General features: G+C 33.9%; 1 protein-coding gene across 6 annotated transcripts in view; it reads left to right on the top strand.

The window, feature by feature from the left end:
• The window catches only part of LOC135843515 (potassium voltage-gated channel protein Shaw-like), a 761198-nt gene that overhangs the window by 695994 nt on the left and 45645 nt on the right, over nucleotides 1–19559 (top strand). For all 6 annotated transcript variants that reach the window (XM_065361442.1, XM_065361445.1, XM_065361446.1 and 3 more), the window contains 2 exons: nucleotides 5724–5918; nucleotides 16104–17124. In XM_065361442.1, the coding sequence (XP_065217514.1) occupies nucleotides 5724–5918; nucleotides 16104–17124 (1216 nt within the window). The remainder of the gene's footprint in view (nucleotides 1–5723; nucleotides 5919–16103; nucleotides 17125–19559) is intronic.

Here is a 19559-nt window from a genome sequence, read left to right on the forward strand (position 1 = left end):
ATTTGAAACCTCTGCAGACAAATTAGAGCATGAGTCCAGTCGGAGACTCGCATTGTTTTTTGAGTCGCTCTCCAATATTGGCAGAAAACAATGAAAGACAACCCATACTATTGAGTCTAGAATGTCTAGAACATTTTCGATATTATTTTGTGAAACTGATATCACGAGACGTTAAAATGAAAAAATTCTTTGAATTGATCTTGGTGTTTTTTGTCGTTATTTTTCATAATTCAAACACTCATATTGTACCTAATACGAGAAAAATCTAAATTAATCAAGAATTCAAGATAGAGGAAGGAGCGTCTCTGGACCATTAGAAAGTTTGACATTTTTTCTTCAGAAAACAAAAAATAGGTAGCAAAAACCCTCTTGCATTCAGAAAAATTGTTACCTATGTATTTAAGAAAATTGAATTGCTTAATCCATATAATCAGGCTTTTTTGTACGTTAAGGGGGGGGTCGACTACACTCTTCGCCCGCTTGGCTGTGTCACTGGGTATGTTGAACTGCATCACAGCTTCAGAGGAGAGAAGCATTAAGAGCACAAGTTGATATTGCTTTTACTGTTCAAATATTGAGGAACTCATTTTTTTTAGTCAAAATGAGCTTCTAAAACAACTAATCATTATCACTTCACCACGTACTACTTTTCTCAGCTTCCAAGGGGTTATCTAATATGTAAGTCCCAAAAGTCTACCGTTTGACAGTGATGCTGGAGAATGAGAAAATGCTGCAAAAGTCCGGGTTTCTGCTCAAAAGTCTTATATTTTTTATCAGAAATTCTTTAGTTTCGTAATTTTATTATTCTTCGAACGTCAGAAAAAGTAGCAACACTGTAGTGCCAATTTTTTGTTCATTACTGCTAACTTCAAAACTTGGAAAAAAATTAAGGTATAGGTTTTTGGCTATTTTTCTGTTGTTTTTTTTTTTTTTTAGCAGTAATGACCCAAAAATTTGCATCACTGCGTTTCGAAAAAATTTTCAAAACACCAATGTATCCAACAGTACCTAAGCAATTTGCAAATTTTCAATCGTTCAGTAGTAGAGTTACCCTATCCCTGGATAGAGAAATCGTTGAGTATTTTAAATGTTTGAATTACTTATTGGATTGATATTTTCTAGGTTCGGTATAAAACTTTCCCAACCTGGATCTCTTTGAAAGTATATCTATGAGTGATTCGCATGACCAGGTGTTTCAATCTGTATTGATTTTCTAATCAACAAAGACGAAAATTACTTACTGAATAGTGTCAGGCATCGCAAGTGGTCATTTTAATAATGACTTGGTCATTTTTTTCAATCTTGGTCATTAAAAGTCATTTTTTTCGAGAAAGTCATTTTTAGGTCCTTATTTTCATGGTTTTCCCTCGTCTTTAAATTTTTTTTAAATTTTACACAAAAAAAAGAGAAATGTAACAGTTATTCCAAATATTTCATCATTTTTTTCTATTTTTATACTTTAATGGAAATTGATGTTACTTAGTTGTTAGTTTCATGAAAATATTCCAAATAAAAATACAGTAAAAGCTCGTTATAACGCTTTCGGTTATAACGCTGATTTTCTCTGGTCCCTAGACAACCCCATTTAAACCAATGTAAAATTATTCGCGATATAATGCTCATGAGCGATTATAAATCGCGCTTTAACGCTCTAAAATTTAAGAAAAATCACATTTTTAAAATGATTTTGACAATAAAAAACCAATTTTTTGCGACAAAAAAGCTTACTTTCATGTAAAAAATTTGCACTTTCTGAAAATTTCGGCCGCAAGAGCAGTTTTTTTGTGCAATTCTTACAGTTTTGATTTTAGAAACAGTAAAAAAAACTTTTATCGCAAAATTTTGCAAAAGTTGCAGTTATACAAACAAGTAAAATTACTTTCGATTTTGGCCAGAAAAAGTAAGATTTTTCAATAACCTTATCAAACTTTAATAGAAGCTTGATTACAATTCTTACAAAAAAGACAGTTAAGTATCTAGAATTTTTACAAAAGAGTAGAGTTCTAAATTTTTTGTCATAATCTTGAGAAAAAAACTGAAAAGTGAAATTTTTCAAAACTTTGGTAAGCTATATTGATTACTTTTTAGTTTTTTGGAAAATTTGGAACAAGAATGCAAGGCTTTCTGAAAATTTTGACCACAGAAAACAATTTTGTAAAACTGACATTACTATTCATATTATTTATAGCAGACCTCAAAATCAAAGTAAAATTTCAGTTTTTTTTCATTTTCAATTGGAACAGTTGTTCAAATTCAAAATTAAGTTCACGTTTTCACTTCTTTTATTACGCTCTTTTTGCTTTAAAACAAGAATTCGCGGTATTACGCTCAACAGCATTAAAACGAGAATTTTGATTATAACGCATTTCGGCTTATAACGCTCTTTTTTTTTGATCAATTGAAGAGCGTTATAACGAGCTTTTACTGTAATTTCAAAGCTTTTTTGCCGCGTACATTTTTAGCTTGAAATGTTATCAGTTCATAGCCAATAAAATGAATTGTGTTGGTTGATATAGGGTCTAAACATCTAGAAATCGAAAATATTAAAGTCATTTTTTAGTCATTTTTTTGGTGACAAAAGGTCATTAAAGTCATTATTTTTTTTCAAAATTCAATTGCGATGCCTGTAGTGTGTTGTATGTTTTAAAATTTCAAAAAGTTGGCCGTAGTATAACAAAATGAGTTTTTACTACTTACCTACAAGTATTCTAAAAAATTGGCCAGTCACGTGGAATTGAACATTTATTAGGCTTTTGAACTTTCAAGCTGTAATTTATTTGATTCTTCGAATTCAAAAACAATTATATTATGTCAATCAATTTTTATAATAAACGTTTTGTGGGTATAGTTCTTTTTAAAAATTAAGTAGACAGTATAATAAAGATTTTAAAAAAAAACAGGGGTTCTCAAGCAAGGAACAGCATCTCATGTAATAAACTGTCCAAAAATCACCATTTTGGGATTGTTCTGAGATATAAATAAGTTTTAAAAAATGTCAAGCTTGTTTACAATTCCCTGGGTAATTTATCACAAGCAGGATAATATTGTAAACTCTCATTTTCCATGAAAATCGAGCGTTTTTGAACAAATTTTACAAGACTAAGGTTGCAGAGTGTACAATTTTCTGACATACTATTTCTGAAGCTATGCTCGGGAAATATTCAAGAAAAACTGTTTTAAAAAATATCTACTTACCAATAAGAACCCTATCTAAATTTTACAATTTTGAGATAAATTTTTAAACGGTTCATGTCTTATTTTTGAATGAAAAAAGAAAGCGAGATGATTTTCAACATTTTTTCTGTTCGATGATGATGTTGAAAATTCTGAACCTTTACATAGGGTGTCCAGAAAAACTTGAAACGTGTGGTCTTTTGAAGAATTTAATTACAAATGGTGCATTTTCATTTCATGAGTGAATGTTAGGCACTCTCAGAAATGGTTCAAACAAACAATTATTTTTTAATCCGGTTTCTGTTTTGAGCCAGTTCTTGATAAACACTAAGAAACTGAGTAGGAAAAAGCCGGACCATCTCAACTCCACAATTTCATTTCTGAAACGAAAAGAGGTGGGCAGATAGAAAATTGTATTGTGACACCCCCCCCCCCCCACATGAAAATAATCAAAAAATAAACTTCATCTTAGCATTAGATCAACTATCTAAATTACCTTCTGTAGCTGGAAAAACGTTCTTTGTCATTATTAATTGATCTGAAGAAGTGTACTTCGAGTCGAGGACTATCCAGAAAAATGTTGAGCATTCCAACTGTACAATGAACTGACTTAAAGTGTCTTCAAAACAGGGTAATTTTTTTTTTAAAAAGTGATTTTTGTCGCTTTTGGATAATGTTGCTTATGCAGTACCTCGGACGTCGGTTGCCCTCTGAAAAATGCGAGTCAAGTTTCTAAACCGCCCTGACCGATTGAAGCTGAAATTCGATGCCTCTGTCGGTCTTCTACCATCGCAGCGGCTTGAAAAAGAAAATATTGCAAAAATTACGATTTCTCATCAATTTTGTGGCAGTTTTCAACCAATGAAAATATCTCCTGGGAAACAATCCCGCTGGATTCGTGATTAGCAGGTTTGAATATCTTGATTACCAAACCTTCTACGACAATGTCGACTGAATTTGATCCAAATGATCGTGAAAAATAAAGTTTATCGGAGTATTTTTGTTGAATAAAACTTTTAATGGTAGAATAGTCCCATAAAATTGATGAAAAATCTCAATTCTTTCGATCTATCATCTTCAAGATGGTGGTAAAAAGCTAAAAGGGGTATACAAATTTTTAAAATCGCTTAGTCAAGGAGTCAAGTCAATCAGTAGCTTCTGTTTTGGGGAAGAGGGTGGTATAGAGATACTGCACTTTTTTTTCAAAAATGAGCCCACTTTGAAGATATCTGATTCGGCTTCATGAACGGCCAGAAGGCTTGAAATGTTTCTGGGTAGTTTCCTATTCGAAGTAAACTTCCTCGCCCATTTTTTTCTGAATCTAGTAGGTCACATTTTATTACGAAAATAATTCAAGCCCCTTAAAGTGGGTAGGTATGCTTTGAAAAGGATGGTCAAGGATTTAAATACTTTTGGATTAGATAAATGTTTTGGAAGAATTTATCCAATTTTGAACAAATCTTTCCATTGCTCTAAATGTTAAATTTTGAAGAAAATTGTGCATAATGAAGATAATAGTGTTACCGGAGAAACAAATTATTTCAAAAGTTCATTCAGGTTTTTTTGTAGCGCGAATGGAATCAAATGATAAAAAAAGTATTTACGATTTCCCTCTTTTAATGTATGATCGTGCACGCGGATCTTGAAAAAAATTACATCACTGAAAAGAGGATAAAATTTTCTTCTGATATAAAAAAATTATGAGATTATCGAGGTGGATTTTGAGAAAAACAGTCTCAATTCATTTCTTGCAACCTTTTTCTCCTAACAGTAAGCAGCTTTTAGGCGAAGAATTCCTTTTTTTTAACCCTTTCGAAGTTCTGGGCGTTTCATCATAATATAAGAAATTACTCCAAGGTTTCAAAATGAAAAAAAAATCACCTCTAAAAAAATTTTCACGTCGCAAAAGAAGAAATTTGAAAAAAAATTACTTACATTCTTTAGATCGTATAAAGTGTCTACGTGGTATCAATTCTTCCTCCCCCTCCCCCTCCCACTCTTTCTGCGATTTTACCTCAGACCTCAGGATTTCTACGCGTACAACGCAAGTATTCGTCCTGATCGTACCAGGTATGAAACCTATCAACACCCTTTTTTAACGCGCAAACATGATTTAGCGAAGAAGAAGAGTATAAGTAATAGAAAATTTAGTCAAAAAAAGAGAGAAGAAGAAAAAAAAGCTAAACCTTTCGAAGAAAAAGAGCTTTTTAAGGTGTTCTCGTTACTTACGTACGTTAGATTTGGCAAATAGAAGAGGGAAAAAAACGAAATACGAGTAAAATAAATTTCATTTTTAAACTGTCGCGTGTTCCGTTAGATTAACGCCGCCGCCGCGCCGAGAACGAGAAATTTGTAATTGAAATTCGTTTCTGGTTCGTGTAAGTAGTGTGTAGGTGTAGGTAGGTGTTCGTGCTGCCAGGAACCTATCTTGTATAGGTATACCCTTTTTGTGAGCTATGTAATTGCATTCTAATAAGTTGTGAAAAAAAATCCTTATATTCTATACCGTGTAGCTAATTTTTTGTCGCTTTGTTTTCGTCTGTTTATAGCACAGAGATACGCAAGAGACCTTGGCGGTGTTAGATCGATTAGATTTAGATACGGAGAAACCCAGCGATGAAGAAATGGCCAGAAAATTCGGCTTCGAAGACGCATTTATCAGGGGTAGACTGTCGTGGTGGCAACGTAAAAAGCCCTACTTGTGGGCGTTGTTCGACGAACCTTATTCATCAACTGCTGCCAAAGTAATGTAACGGCTATGCCATTAAAACCTTATTATAGCGTCACGTTGCGATACGACGACGAAACGACGATACGACGATGGGTCGAGTCGAGTCGCGCTCTATATAGGACCGAAGAAGTGTGAAAAAAAATTTAATTGAACTATCTATGGGTATTTTCTTGCTTACGATTCGGCTGCGCGAGTATACGTATAATAATTATCATTTATCAACGAGAAAGAGGATTTTGGTGGGTTTTTTGCTGCGTGGAAAACGATGGCGATGTGAATAACCTGGTTGTTTTTACGTTCGAGGATCGATTTTAGGGGATACCAGATGGTGTTAGGGATATGATAAGGATGTTCAAATTGTATGAATTAATCGACACTAACGTTATGTGAGGTATAAGATTTAAAAAATCAAAGTTTGAACAAATTGAGATAGATGGCTGAAATTTAGTTTATAAGTACCTACGTTATTTTTGATCTCACGAACCGATTGATGATGATTTTGAAGCATTCTGGAGCTTTTATCCACTTTTTGAATTTTTTGGTTTTTAAAAAGTCTCGGAAAAAAAGACGAAATTCCAAACAAAATTCGGTTCTAAAGAACTTGCTGAAATTTTTTTTGAAACATTTAAAGTATCTTTATTCGAAGTTCACAATATTTGTTGATGTTTTTGTTATCGTTCGTGAATTTTTTAGAATTATTTTCATGATCATTTCCGTGATTGAAGCATTTTTGGTTCTGAACAAAACATGCAAATTGTTGATGTAAAAATTAGCGATGCGACAAACGATAATTATGTTGAAATCTGAAATCCTCTTGTAATCAGCAAATGAGAGTTTTAAACAAAAAATAACTTGTCGACGGTTACTATTAAGTTTTGGACTTGACAATTATCGAATCGAATGATGATTAAAAATAAACGCCGATTCCAACAAGCTATACCTATACTCATTTTTTCTCTGAAATGATTAGACGATGAGCTTTTTTAAAAATGTCCTTTTGATGTGGACTGTAAATAATCAAAACAAACATTGGAAGTAATGAATACACAAAAAAAGTTACTCGGTGTAAGATCTCAACCAACGAGAAAGCTAAATTTTACTCGAGAGTCGGAGAGTGTGTTTCTTCCTTCAAAAGAATCGAAAATACAACTGCTAATAGTCCAGTGGCAAAATGTATATTTTAAGCAATAAACGGCAAATCATGATAAAGCTATGAAATTTGGTATGATGAACAAGGACACCAAAAGGAAATTTTTGAGCCCGGGAGCCCATCGCCAAGTCCCATAGGAAGGGAAGGAGGGTGATTTGGGGGGTGGGTGCAACCCCCATTTTTCAAAATGGGGCTATCGGCGCGATATTGGTATCAATTCCATATGACTGAACCCCGCTGAGTTCGAAAATACCATTACTTTCAAAATCTGAGGAAGAGGCATGCCTCAAATTTGAGATTTTCTGAGTAAAGTTTTTACATTTTTCTCAAAAATACCCCAAAATTACAGTTTTTTAACCCTAGACGACACGCTGACCTTCCATCGGCATTTTTAAGGTCATTTTCGGATTCTACAGGTCAATTACAATGCGAATCGACCATCAATACTTTCGCATACCTCTACCGCGAGTGCACAGAGGGGTCAAAAGGGGTTAAAAATTGGCAGTTTTTCGACATTTTCTTACAAAAATCACGGTTTTTGAACTGTGCACCGGATATAATTGGCGGAAGAAGGTTCTAATGGTGATTTTCGAATTCTACAGATCAAATACTATCGAATAAGGCTCAGAGCCACTTTTTACACCCCTCCAGGGAGGGAAGAGAGGGGGTCAAATTTGACTCTCATCTTGCTTATGTTGAATTAATTTTAGAAATGTAATTAATATAAGTATACATTTACTTACCATCGTGATAATAATATTGGTATCGATGTTTTTCGTACCGCCGAACCCAAATTTTCAATTATTTTTTTAATTCCAGCCTCGGGGGGGGGGGCACCATATGAGGGGTGGGTCCATTTTTCACGAAAAATCGACATGTATATCAAAATGTAGGTTTTTGAGGGCGATGATTTCAAAAATGCTATCGATTTTTCATTTTGGTGCAACCCAAGGGGATGATACTGCGTTCAAGGGGTGGGGATGAAATTTTTCACAAAAAATCGACTTGTATATCAAAATGTAAGTTTTGGAGGACGCTGATTTCAAAAATGCTATCGATTTTTCATTTGGGTCCAACCAAGGGGATGATACTGCATTCAAGGGGTGGGGGATGGAATTTTTCACAAAAAATCGACTTGTGCAAAACCGATTCAAGAATTCCCAAAGTTGTATAAATTATAAGCACTGCCTTGTCATTTTTCAATTCCTGACCACAAGAGGGATAAGCGGTGGCTGTGGTCTTAAATAACTCCGTTCTCAAAATACTAACTTCCAAATTATTCTCACGTGGCGATCTTCAACATTTTGGTTTCCAAAGTTGAATTTTTTAATTCAATTTTTCTAAGTCTCGTGATCAATTGAATATTGCGACCAAAGTAGTTTCGCAATCGAAAAACAGTTTTGATGAAAAAAATTCAGAATTTCATGAGAATTCCAAAGATGTAATCAGATTTCATCCTAACGTCATCAGAAACCCGAATATAAGAGAGAAATGGAACTGGGAGAAACGCGATGTTGCAGAACTAGTACGTTTGAACCCAAAATTGCATTTTTCATGAACAAAAACAGGACTTTTTGGAAATTATTGCTAAAAAATTAGGTAGGTAGGTATGCTTTTTCACAATTCTAGTCGAAAAAGCGAGCCTGTTTTCAATTTCCGAGTAAAAAATCAAATCAAACTTAATTAATCTGAATATAGCGTTAATCTTACCTTCTAAATTCGTGACATAGCTCTCTTTGACATCATCTGAATTCGCGTTGAAAAATGAAAGGTAATAATAATTCCGAAAGTGATACTCTTATGTTTTATGATGATCTTGCCTGCAGTTTTTGTTCGTTTCTTTGAATTTTCGTAATTTAATGTGGTGGGTCTGCTTGAAGATTTTGAATGGTGAATGCAGTTCTTGTTCATTTCGCTTGAAAACCAGCGAAAACAATTACTTGCTTAATTTTTGTAAAAATGAAGCGGTTCATAATCGTCCACACATTATATGTATCTCTATGTCAGGTTTGACTTAGCTGTTGCTTTGCAAAAATTGCACATAAACCTCCGTATATTAGTACATGTAATAGGTTTTTTGAGATTATGACGTTGAATCTCGAAATGGTTCTGAATGTACATATAAAGCCGTAATCCCCCCCCCCCGGGGACGAAACTACAGGGAGGTGTGGAGAGTAAGTTCACTCCCTTCCTCCACTGAAAAAGTTGACAAATTTTCAAAAATTAATCATATTTCCCCAAAATCGGTAAATTTGACGATTGGATAAAATTTTTCGAAAAATTTGATGAAAAATTATTCGCTACAAAAATAGGCGAACCTAATACCTTTGACGACTGTGGTGAAATTTTTCCAAAAAAATTAAAAAAAAATTACTTCCTACAATAATTGGTAACTTTTATAATTACGAAAAATTGTCCAAACGTTTTAACAAAAGTTTGAAATCGACCAAGTTCTAAAAAAAAAAAAAAAAAAAAAAACGTCAAATTGTTGAAGTTGCCAATTTTATAAATTTGAAAATATGAATTTAATAATTTGAAAATTTTGAAAAATTTGGTTCGTTGAAAATTTTTTCATGCTGAAATTATACGAGTAGGCATGATAAATTTTTGAAAGCTTCTGCCTCTACTTCGCATTGATATGGAATGAACTTGAAACACGATAATGCGTATTTACGGCAAACTGGATAGGCAACTTATTTCACATCGCTTCCTTTGAGAATTGATTTCGTATTTACGGCAAACTAAGTAGGCAACTTCTTTCGCAACTTTTTTCGATTGAATTTTTCACAAAGATAATCTAAATTACCTTTCCCATTAATAATTTTTTGAGTCAAATTTGATTTAAAATACAATCTTCTTGATTCAATGGACGTGCTTCAAATTTAAAATCAGCGAATCTCTCTCATAACGTGCATTAGATACTCGTATTCGGGTCATTCCAGTTGAAATCGAATCGTTTTTAGGTGTGGGTCTTTTGATGTTGTTCTAAAAAAAATTTTCGAGTTCCTTAAATTGATAAAATAGGGAAATTGCATTATTGTGTTCCAATTTCTAGGGACTGGTGGGGTGAAATGTGCTTTTTATCAGCAGGTGTGATTTCTTATTCTAATGCCCGACTCAACTTTGGAGCCTAATTGCATGAGACTGAATGCCCTGCTTAAAAATTGAAAAATTAGAAAATTTAATAATCATTTGAAAAATGGACATGTCAGTGATTGTTTCAGTGAAACACTAGAGAATCTCTCATTTTGCGTTGAAACAATAACTCAAAGGCTTATTTTTTCGATTGTTATTCAATTTTTTCAATTTTGACTTTGGAAAATTTTCTTCCCACTTTGGCTATAATCAAAACATATCAAAACCCTTATTCTTGAACAGTGCACACCCTGTACTTTGACAATATCACGATAATATCGAAATCAAACGCAAAAACTATTTTGCAATCAGTGGTTTGCCCATCGCTTGTTGTGATACAAATTACGAGGACTTCCCATTGTTGAAATTTCATGACGATGCTCTCAGAATTGGAAGTGCATACAAAGCCCCAAAATGTTGGTCAAGATTTAAAAAAAAATATTGCGAAGTATCATATTGATTGTTATTAAAATTTTGGTATATTTTTCAGTCCAACCCGTCTTAACCCCATGAACCCTCCCACTGCGCCAACAGTACAGTACTCACAGACAGTCGAACGTGGTAAAAATGTAAAAAAATAGTAATGTCTTGTGACATATCGTTTGTTTGGTTCTTCAGGATGCTGAGATCAAATGTTGACATATTTTTTAATCCGATCTCTCTGGAAGTTGCAACATCCCCCTTCCCTCCTCACCAATGATGCCTTCAAACTTGGTAAAAATTTCAGCAGGTGAAAATGTCTTTGTAACATGTCGAGATGTCGTTTGTTTGGCATTAAAGGGCTCCGAGTATATTTTTTCAATCTGATCTCTCTGAAGTCAGCGAACTGTCCATCAGTAGTGCTTTTAATTTATGGTGAGTTTTTTTGCGCTGTGCGCAAATGACATTTACTTGTAAAAGAGAACTTTAGCAACCAATATTATGGTGAATGTAAAATGCAAAAACTTTCTTGCGATCAGCGAATAGCTGATAAATTGTCACTTTTATTGCTCTTATCGTTAATTTTGGATTGCGATCGTGCGAGCGCTATTCAAAGAATAATTTAAAAAATACCGCGAGAAAAGTGTACTTTATTCCTTCGTTTCATTTCAAACTCGGATATTTTCATTCAATTTCGAAGGAAAAATAAAAATGAGGTGGACAGTGTGTGGGAAATTCAATTTTCCACACAAAAGGTCCTTTTCGCATTTTCAGTATTCTCAAAACTGAAGCAGATAGATCGATTTTAATTTTTTCTAAACCAGAACTAAAAAAGGAAAAAATCTTGTATTTTTAATTTTTGGTTTGTTTTTTAGATTGATTTATCTACCTAATATCTGCTTCAGGTTTGAGGATACCGAAAATATTTGGCTGTTGCATTGTCTATATTCAGTGGGGGAGGTAACTTTTCAGCTGCAAATAAACTTGTAACGTCATCAGCAAACGAAGACAGGGCATTTTTGCCAAATAAATTCTTCACATGGTCTCGTGTTGCTTGTATTATGTATTACTTGGACCGCAGTTCTAGCATTGAGAAATTTGTTCAAATTTTTCGAAACAACTTTTTGGTCTTCGTGTAACCGTTGGGCGAGAAAATCTTTTTCAGCGTAATTACTATTTCATTTCTTACTGCTGACCACAGTCTTTATTCAGTTGGGACCAAAGTATTGAAAATTCGTCTTCTCTTAAAAGGTGGCTTCAGAATTCAAAACTCGGTGATTTTCCTCCTCTTCATCAGAATCTGAAACATTACCAACAGTTGGTATAGAGATCGTTGTAATTTTTTTTTCAAATCCGCCCACATAGGGTTCATTTTCAATTTGACAAAGAAGTGATAAAGGGGGTCGGCGATTTTTTTGAAATTTTTCCTGTGGAAAGACCTCCCGAAGGCATGACCAATGTCGCAAATCGCAGCCCTGTAGCCTTTTTTTAAAGGCTGCTAGGGAGTGTCAAAATTTTCAGTGAACTTAAAATATCATCCATTTCAGCAGTGGATTACTCGATAACCGCGATCCTTACCAAAATGGAACTTTTTCCAATGGTTAGGGGTTTTGAAAGACTTTTTGGTGATATCATAGAAATCAGCGTTGCCACTTTTTTTCGTACGAAAAATTAGCTCAAAAGTTTCAATACGTAGTTTTCATATTGTTCCAACTCTCAAAAATTCTGAAAAAAATATAGCAGCTATGGACAACTTTTCACGCTGAACAATACATATATTAAAAAATTGGGTATGGCGTTATTTCGTGAAGTCGATTTTATAAAATTGAAAGTTTGCGAAAAAATTCGATTTTCTGATTTAAAACGTAAAAAAAAGTTTTGATTGGTGAGGTTGTCCTATTTTTACGTATCAATTGGAAAAGTCGAAAAACCATTTTCACTCGATGAAATAAACTCATCACAATAAAATCAAAATTTGAAAAAATTCAATTTTTAATTCCAAATCCCCAAAAAAGTTTAAATTTATTCAGTTGTCTTATTTTGACCTCTTTCTGATGTATTCATGAAAAAGTTGATAAAATTCACACTCATAGCAAACAAAATTAAAACTTGTTTATTTTCTGAATTTTTTTTCGAATTTTGATTTTTTTGTGATAAATTATTCATGTCATTGAGTAAAGGAGTTTTTTCAACTTTTTCAACGAGTATGTCAAAATAGGGGACAAATGGGCCAACTTCACCAATCAAAACTTTTTTTCATGTTCTAAATCAAAAAATCTCATTTTTTTCACAAACTTTCAATTTTTTAAAATGGACTTTACGAAATAATGCCATCTCAATTTTTTAATATGTTATTCAGCATAAAAAGTTGTCCATAATATATTTTTTTCAGAATTTTTGAGAGTCGGAACGATATGAAAACATACGTTTTGAAACTCTTTAAGCTAACTTTTTGTACGATAAAAAGTGACAACACTGATTGTTATGATATCACCAAAAAGCCTTTCAAAACCGTTAACTGTTGGAAAAAATTCCATTTTGGTAAGTATTTCGGTTAACGAGTAATCCACTGCTGAAATGGATGATACTTTAAGTTTACTGAAAACTTTGACACCCAGCAGCGTTTAAAAAAGGCTAAAGGACGGGCTGTTCATCTAATAATAAAATACAAAACGAAATAATTCAAATAAACTCATTGAAAAGTGGACTGTATTTACATACACAATATACATATATGTACCTACAAATAAACTGTACAAGTTGGCCAAACAGCGGAAAGAGGAAACTAAAAGATAAGCGTACAAGTTTTACCCGAACATCTCCGATAATAACCGAACTGGTTACATTAACATACTCTGCCGGATTGAGGAATAACCTCAATCAAAATACAAAAAGATATGATTTTTCAAAAAAAAAAAATGAATACAAAATAACAATACATGTTACAACTTCGAAAATAAAATAATAAAATTAGGCTAAATCTAGTTCACTTTTAACAAACAAAACTACAATTATTAATCTAGGCAGACAAAAAAATATAAACAAATTTGACGCTAAATTACTTGATCTTGGATAAGATAAGATATAAGTTAAGTACAGTACAAATAAAACAAAAAAATTACTTACCAAAAAAAATAAAACAATAAGTATTTACATTATCAACAAATTTGATAACAATAAGACATAATTGAGCAAGAATTTTAAAAATTTGATAAATTTACATCAATTTGAGAAAAAAAAACAAAGTTTTACAACTAATTGAGGTCAACATTCACAGGTAGGTAAACCAATTTCTGAACGGGCATTTTGTTTTTTGTACCATTCACCATTCTAATTACTACATTTCAAACGATACCGGAAGAGTCTGGAAAGACCTCTTCAATAATGGCCATATTGGCCACCTCAAATTAGGGACATTTTTATCAGATACTACAAGTAAAATGATGTCGTATACTTCAAAGTTTTTCTCTTTATTTCGACACTTATGGCGAACCTGGAGTTCGTTCAAGTAATTCTGACGCCAAGAGACCCAGAAGGAATCTACCACTGGATGCCACAATCGATACCTAGCTTTCAAATATTTGCATAAGTAGGTACTGAACAAAAATAAATATGTTTACACAAAGCAGTGGTACACAAACAAATATTCAAAGTATTATTTCATACTTACGGTGTTCGAGTTCGTTTCTACGTTCGATGGTGAGGTCTCCGTCGTATTTGTTGTTGGCAGAGATTCATATCGCTCAATTCGTTTTCAGTTAAAACTTGTTGTACTCGTAACTGTAAAAAAAAAATAATAAATTATAAATTTGCATAAGTACCGAACAAAAATAAATATATTTACTTACACAGAGCGGTGGTACACAAACGAATATTCAAAGCATCATTTCATACTTATGGTGTTTGAGTTCGTTTCTACGTTCGATGGCGAGGTCTCCATCGTATTCATTGTTGGCAGATTCATATTACTCGATTCGTTTTCAGTTAAAAATATTTGGTACTGTAAAAAAAAAAAATTAATGAAGTATAAATTTGCAAAAGATAAGCTTACAACTTTTACCAGAACATCTCCAATAATAACTGAACTGGTTGCACTAACAAGGTGTGAAGGTAGATTCTGCACATTTGTGCACATGCAATTTACCTTGTACATAAGCTCATCTAATGAGCTTCACCTAGCTTCAAAGACCTTCGCGAGTACTTGGCGATTCACCACCTCAGTACCTACTTTTCAGTTACAAACAAATAAACATGTACCTTAGTAAATAAAAATCCTCCGATTATTCATTAATCCATTGTTTATTCGTTGAATATCACATGATTATGAATAATCTATACTCTATCTATATACTGAGCCAGTACAGTATTACGGAAAGGGAGATGACATTCTAAATGTCTTAAAGGAGTGCAATTAAGAACATCACCATGGGAGGGAACAATAAACGGATGTGGGAAGGTCCATCTACGTTACTCATTGAAATGAGATTTGAAATATGGATACCATACAGTTTTACGTAATAACTGACGGACCTGAGTACATCTGAACGATCTCAATCTGCATAACTGGAACTCAAATCTATTTTGAAATAGATCACTTGAACATTACTGTACCAGTTCATATTTCAAAATATGACTGGATTTAAGCAACTAGATTTAGCCTATTTCTAGAATTACGCAAATATGAGAATGGGTACGAGCCTATCTCATTTCTGGAACACAGATTATACCAATGCTTACACTTTGGGAGTCGCCAAATGACTGGCGTTTGGCTCATTGCTCTCACAACTTGTTGGTCATGAGAGAACTAATTCACCAGATGGCGCTTTTATGTAATTAATCCACCAGATTGCATATTTATGTAACTAAAATGAGTTGCAGCTGAATACAGAACAATTTTCTCTCACAAGAGTGACAGAACATACTGCAATTCCTCCCATTACAAAGGGCTGCGATTTGCGCCATTGGTCATCCCTTCAAAAGGTCTTTCCACAGGAAAAATTTCAAAAAAAAATTCCGACCCCCCTTACCACTTCTTGATTGAATTGACGTGGATGACCCTAGAATAATACGTTGTGATGCTGTTGTTTTAGATACCTAAGTCAATATTCTAAGTCTGCTGATCTGAGGTACCTACTTACCTAGCAGAATTCAAATATTTACTCGTTTTTTTTTGTATACGATCCTTCAGAGCCCTCCTTCTACCTTTGTTGAGAATTTTTCTCCAAAATATTTTCAAAATCGCCAGTTACGGTGAAAATAATTACTTACTCGTAGTCTGTAACTTACCATTTCTGGATTTCATACCGGCTGCTTTTGATGATTGATCCTCATGTTCTACGTTAGCTACATTTCGCAGTTTTGACTTCGACCCTCTCGATCGTCGATCATTTTTATTATTTTATAACTTATATGTTTAAATGTTTAAATATTATCTTCTCACCTTCTCGGTTCATTTATTCTCAAAATTTCGTTCTGTTTCTCGTATTGTTTCAGGTAATCGGCATCGTATCCGTGTTTTTCATTTGTATTTCCATTATATCTTTCTGCCTAAAAACGCATCCAAACATGAGGGTACCAAACGTGCGCAACATTACCGTAGACACACCGACCAACGTGACCGCATGGACGTTAGACAAGGTGGCCACAAATGCTCACGATGCGTTTTTTTACGTCGAGTGCGTATGTAACGCGTGGTTCACGTTCGAGATAGTGGTTCGTTTCATGACATCGCCGAATAAATGCGATTTCATCAAAGCTACTGTAAATATAATCGATTACATCGCAACGTTCAGCTTCTACATTGATCTGGCGCTGCAGAAATTCGCAGCCAACCTGGAGAACGCCGATATCTTAGAGTTCTTCTCTATTATACGTATCATGAGATTATTTAAACTGACCAGGCACTCGTCCGGGCTGAAAATCCTCATGCAAACGTTCCGAGCATCTGCCAAGGAGCTGACTCTATTAGTATTTTTTCTAGTTTTAGGAATAGTTATATTCGCCAGTCTTATATACTACGCGGAACGAATCCAAACCAATCCGCACAACGATTTTAATAGCATACCATTGGGACTTTGGTGGGCTCTGGTCACCATGACCACAGTGGGCTACGGTGATATGGTACCGAAAACTTACGTCGGTATGTTTGTCGGCGCCCTATGTGCTCTGGCCGGTGTACTAACCATCGCCTTACCAGTTCCAGTCATCGTAAGCAACTTCGCCATGTACTATTCGCATACGCAGGCCAGGGCTAAGCTGCCCAAGAAACGTCGACGAGTTCTGCCCGTTGAACCGACCAGAGGACCTAGACCGATAGGAGCACCTGGATCTGGACCTGTGCAGCCTGGATTCGGATCTGGGAGCAGTTGCGGAGGTGGCGGTGGACCTGGCAGTGGTGGAGGTGGTGGTGGTCCTGGAGGAATGCCTTCCAGTCAACCGCTGACGAATAGGCGGATGAACGCTATTAAACAAAACCATCCCAAGGATATAATGGGAGTGGGACCAAAGCCAGCAGGTAATTATGGCTATCTAGCAGGTAATTTTGCGTGTGGTAGATATAACAGGGGTCAATTTATGTATATGGGACGTAGGCATTTTTGCGATATAATGTAATGTACCTATGGTATGGTTACGATGGAAGATGGAGGATGGGTGAAGGAAATTTGCGTTGTGCTGGTGTGTGAAATTTTAGTGATGGATTTTTATGATGTGAATTTGTGTGCAAGAATAATGGAATGGGATGGATAGTTTTTTGATTGGAAAATGAATGAATCGTAAAAGGGAATATTGTGAGGTTTTCTACGTCGACTGAAAAATTTTTGAAAGAAGTACATTTTCTTTCAATTCGAGATGATTATTTGTTCAACTTTCTGAATGAAGAATCATCAAAAGATGAAATAAGAATGGAAAATGGTGCGAAAAAATTATTAAAATTCAAGAAGCCACGCTTCATTTTCAGTTCTAGGGTTACAATATCTACTAAAACGTCCGCAGATACGGAAGGTGCATTTTTCAAAGGACGAATCTTCTTAAGCGCTTTTACGTTTGAAGCGTTTCCATTTTCATCTTTTTTCGGCAATACGTAATACTACTTTCTGATCAGAAAAATAAAATTTTTAAGTGATGCTAAATGCCTACGGTGAGATCATGTTGAGTCGTCCAAAGTTGTTCAGTTGAATGTTCCAATTTATGAGAAATTTAGTCGACTTCATTTTAATAAAAGTAGTTGGTACATTCTATGTAAGTACTATATAAATTCCAATGGAACCGTCAGCCAAAGCAAATGCAAAAACTGGCTTGCAATCAGCGAAAAGCTGATGTCTTGTTTATGTGTATTGAAGTCGTTAATCATTGTTCTTGGTGCTTATAAACATCAAGTGTGATAAGTAGGTACCTACTCTATAACGTTATCGAGCAATGGAACCATATTTAAATGAAGAAAAAAACGCAAAATGCAAAAACCTCTTGCAATCAGAATCATCTGATTGTATCCAATCCTGTTTTTACGGTATCCATGTTTCGATTTCAATAATTCAAAGTGCGTGTCTTACCGAGCGTTTTTTCGCGATAAATTATTTCATTTTGCAAAAATAAAACATACCTATCCATCGTTGAAAAATAAATTATTTTTATTTGTAATTAATCGTGCGAATTGATTCAAACTAGAAAAATGAAAACACAATACCTACTTACAAAATAAGTAGGCATAAATTGTAATTCAGCCCGTGAATTTGGAAACAAATTTTCTAAGTTGTAGTAATAAAATAGAAAAAAGCAAATCAACGAATTTAAATTTATAAGTAAATTCAGCACCTATTTGGGATTAGATTCAAACAATAAAAATAAGAACACAAATAATAAGTAATGTGGCAAATCAACAAAAAACAATTTAATTGAGCACCTGTATTTGAGAACAAATTCAATTAAACAATAAACATGTACCTACCTACCTTACGAAGTAGGTTCAAGAAAAATTGATGAATTTATAGCGCGACTTGACGATTTTAAAATTCAGCACATGAATTTAGGGGCAATTTTTTTTGTTAATTTTCCTCATTACTTACTTGTATGTGCTTTGTATTCTTATTTTTATTGTTTGAATCTGTTTCCAAGTTCAGGTGCTGAATTCAATTTTGAATTAAATTCGCTGATTTGCTTTTTTGTATTTTTATACTTTAACTTTGAAGATTTGTTTCCAAATTCAGATGCTGAATTACAAATTTACCTTCTACTTAGTATCGTGTTTTCATTTTTCTAGTTTAAATTAATTTGCTCGTTTCTCATTAATCCAGAGAGTTGGGGCTTTGTTTTTTGTACCTATCCTATGTATTATAAAAAGCGTTATTCTTCAACTTTTCATATTATCATATTTTTCATTTTTTTTCAACTCTTCAATTTTTATTAAGTAATTGAAAGGTGTTCGCCGTCTTCCTATCATGGGTGCAAATCTGCACATTTCTTCTTTTTTAAAACTCAAAATGGTACTTTGAATGATTCAGGAGGTCAATCTAAACATGCCATTTCATAATTTTTGAAGAATATGTACCTATATTATCTGATGGTTTTTCATTTGCGTTCATGGGGCTGGAGAAATTTTAATTTCAAAACCCCGCCTTTCGGGGAGCTTATTGAAATAAATTGCAGCCATCAATTTTTCTAACGTAAGCTTATATAAGATAAAAATCATCGAAAAAATTTCAAAAACGAGTACTATAATCTGTTCTTTATTATTTTTAGATCAGAATCAATGGCTTTTTTGAGAAAAAGTCAGTTTGCCTTATTTGCCGTACTTGAAATGTGGATTAAAAAATCGGAATTTGTTAGTCCAAAATGATTATTAATTCTGGTGAAAATGAGTAAAAAGTCTCGATTATACATACAATTTTTGAACAGAGTGATTTTTGTCTTGTTTTTGAATAATTGGGGGTTCTCAATCAGAGTACGTAAGGT

The sequence above is a fragment of the Planococcus citri genome, chromosome 4 (assembly GCF_950023065.1).
Source record: "Planococcus citri chromosome 4, ihPlaCitr1.1, whole genome shotgun sequence".
NCBI lineage: Eukaryota > Metazoa > Arthropoda > Insecta > Hemiptera > Pseudococcidae > Planococcus > Planococcus citri.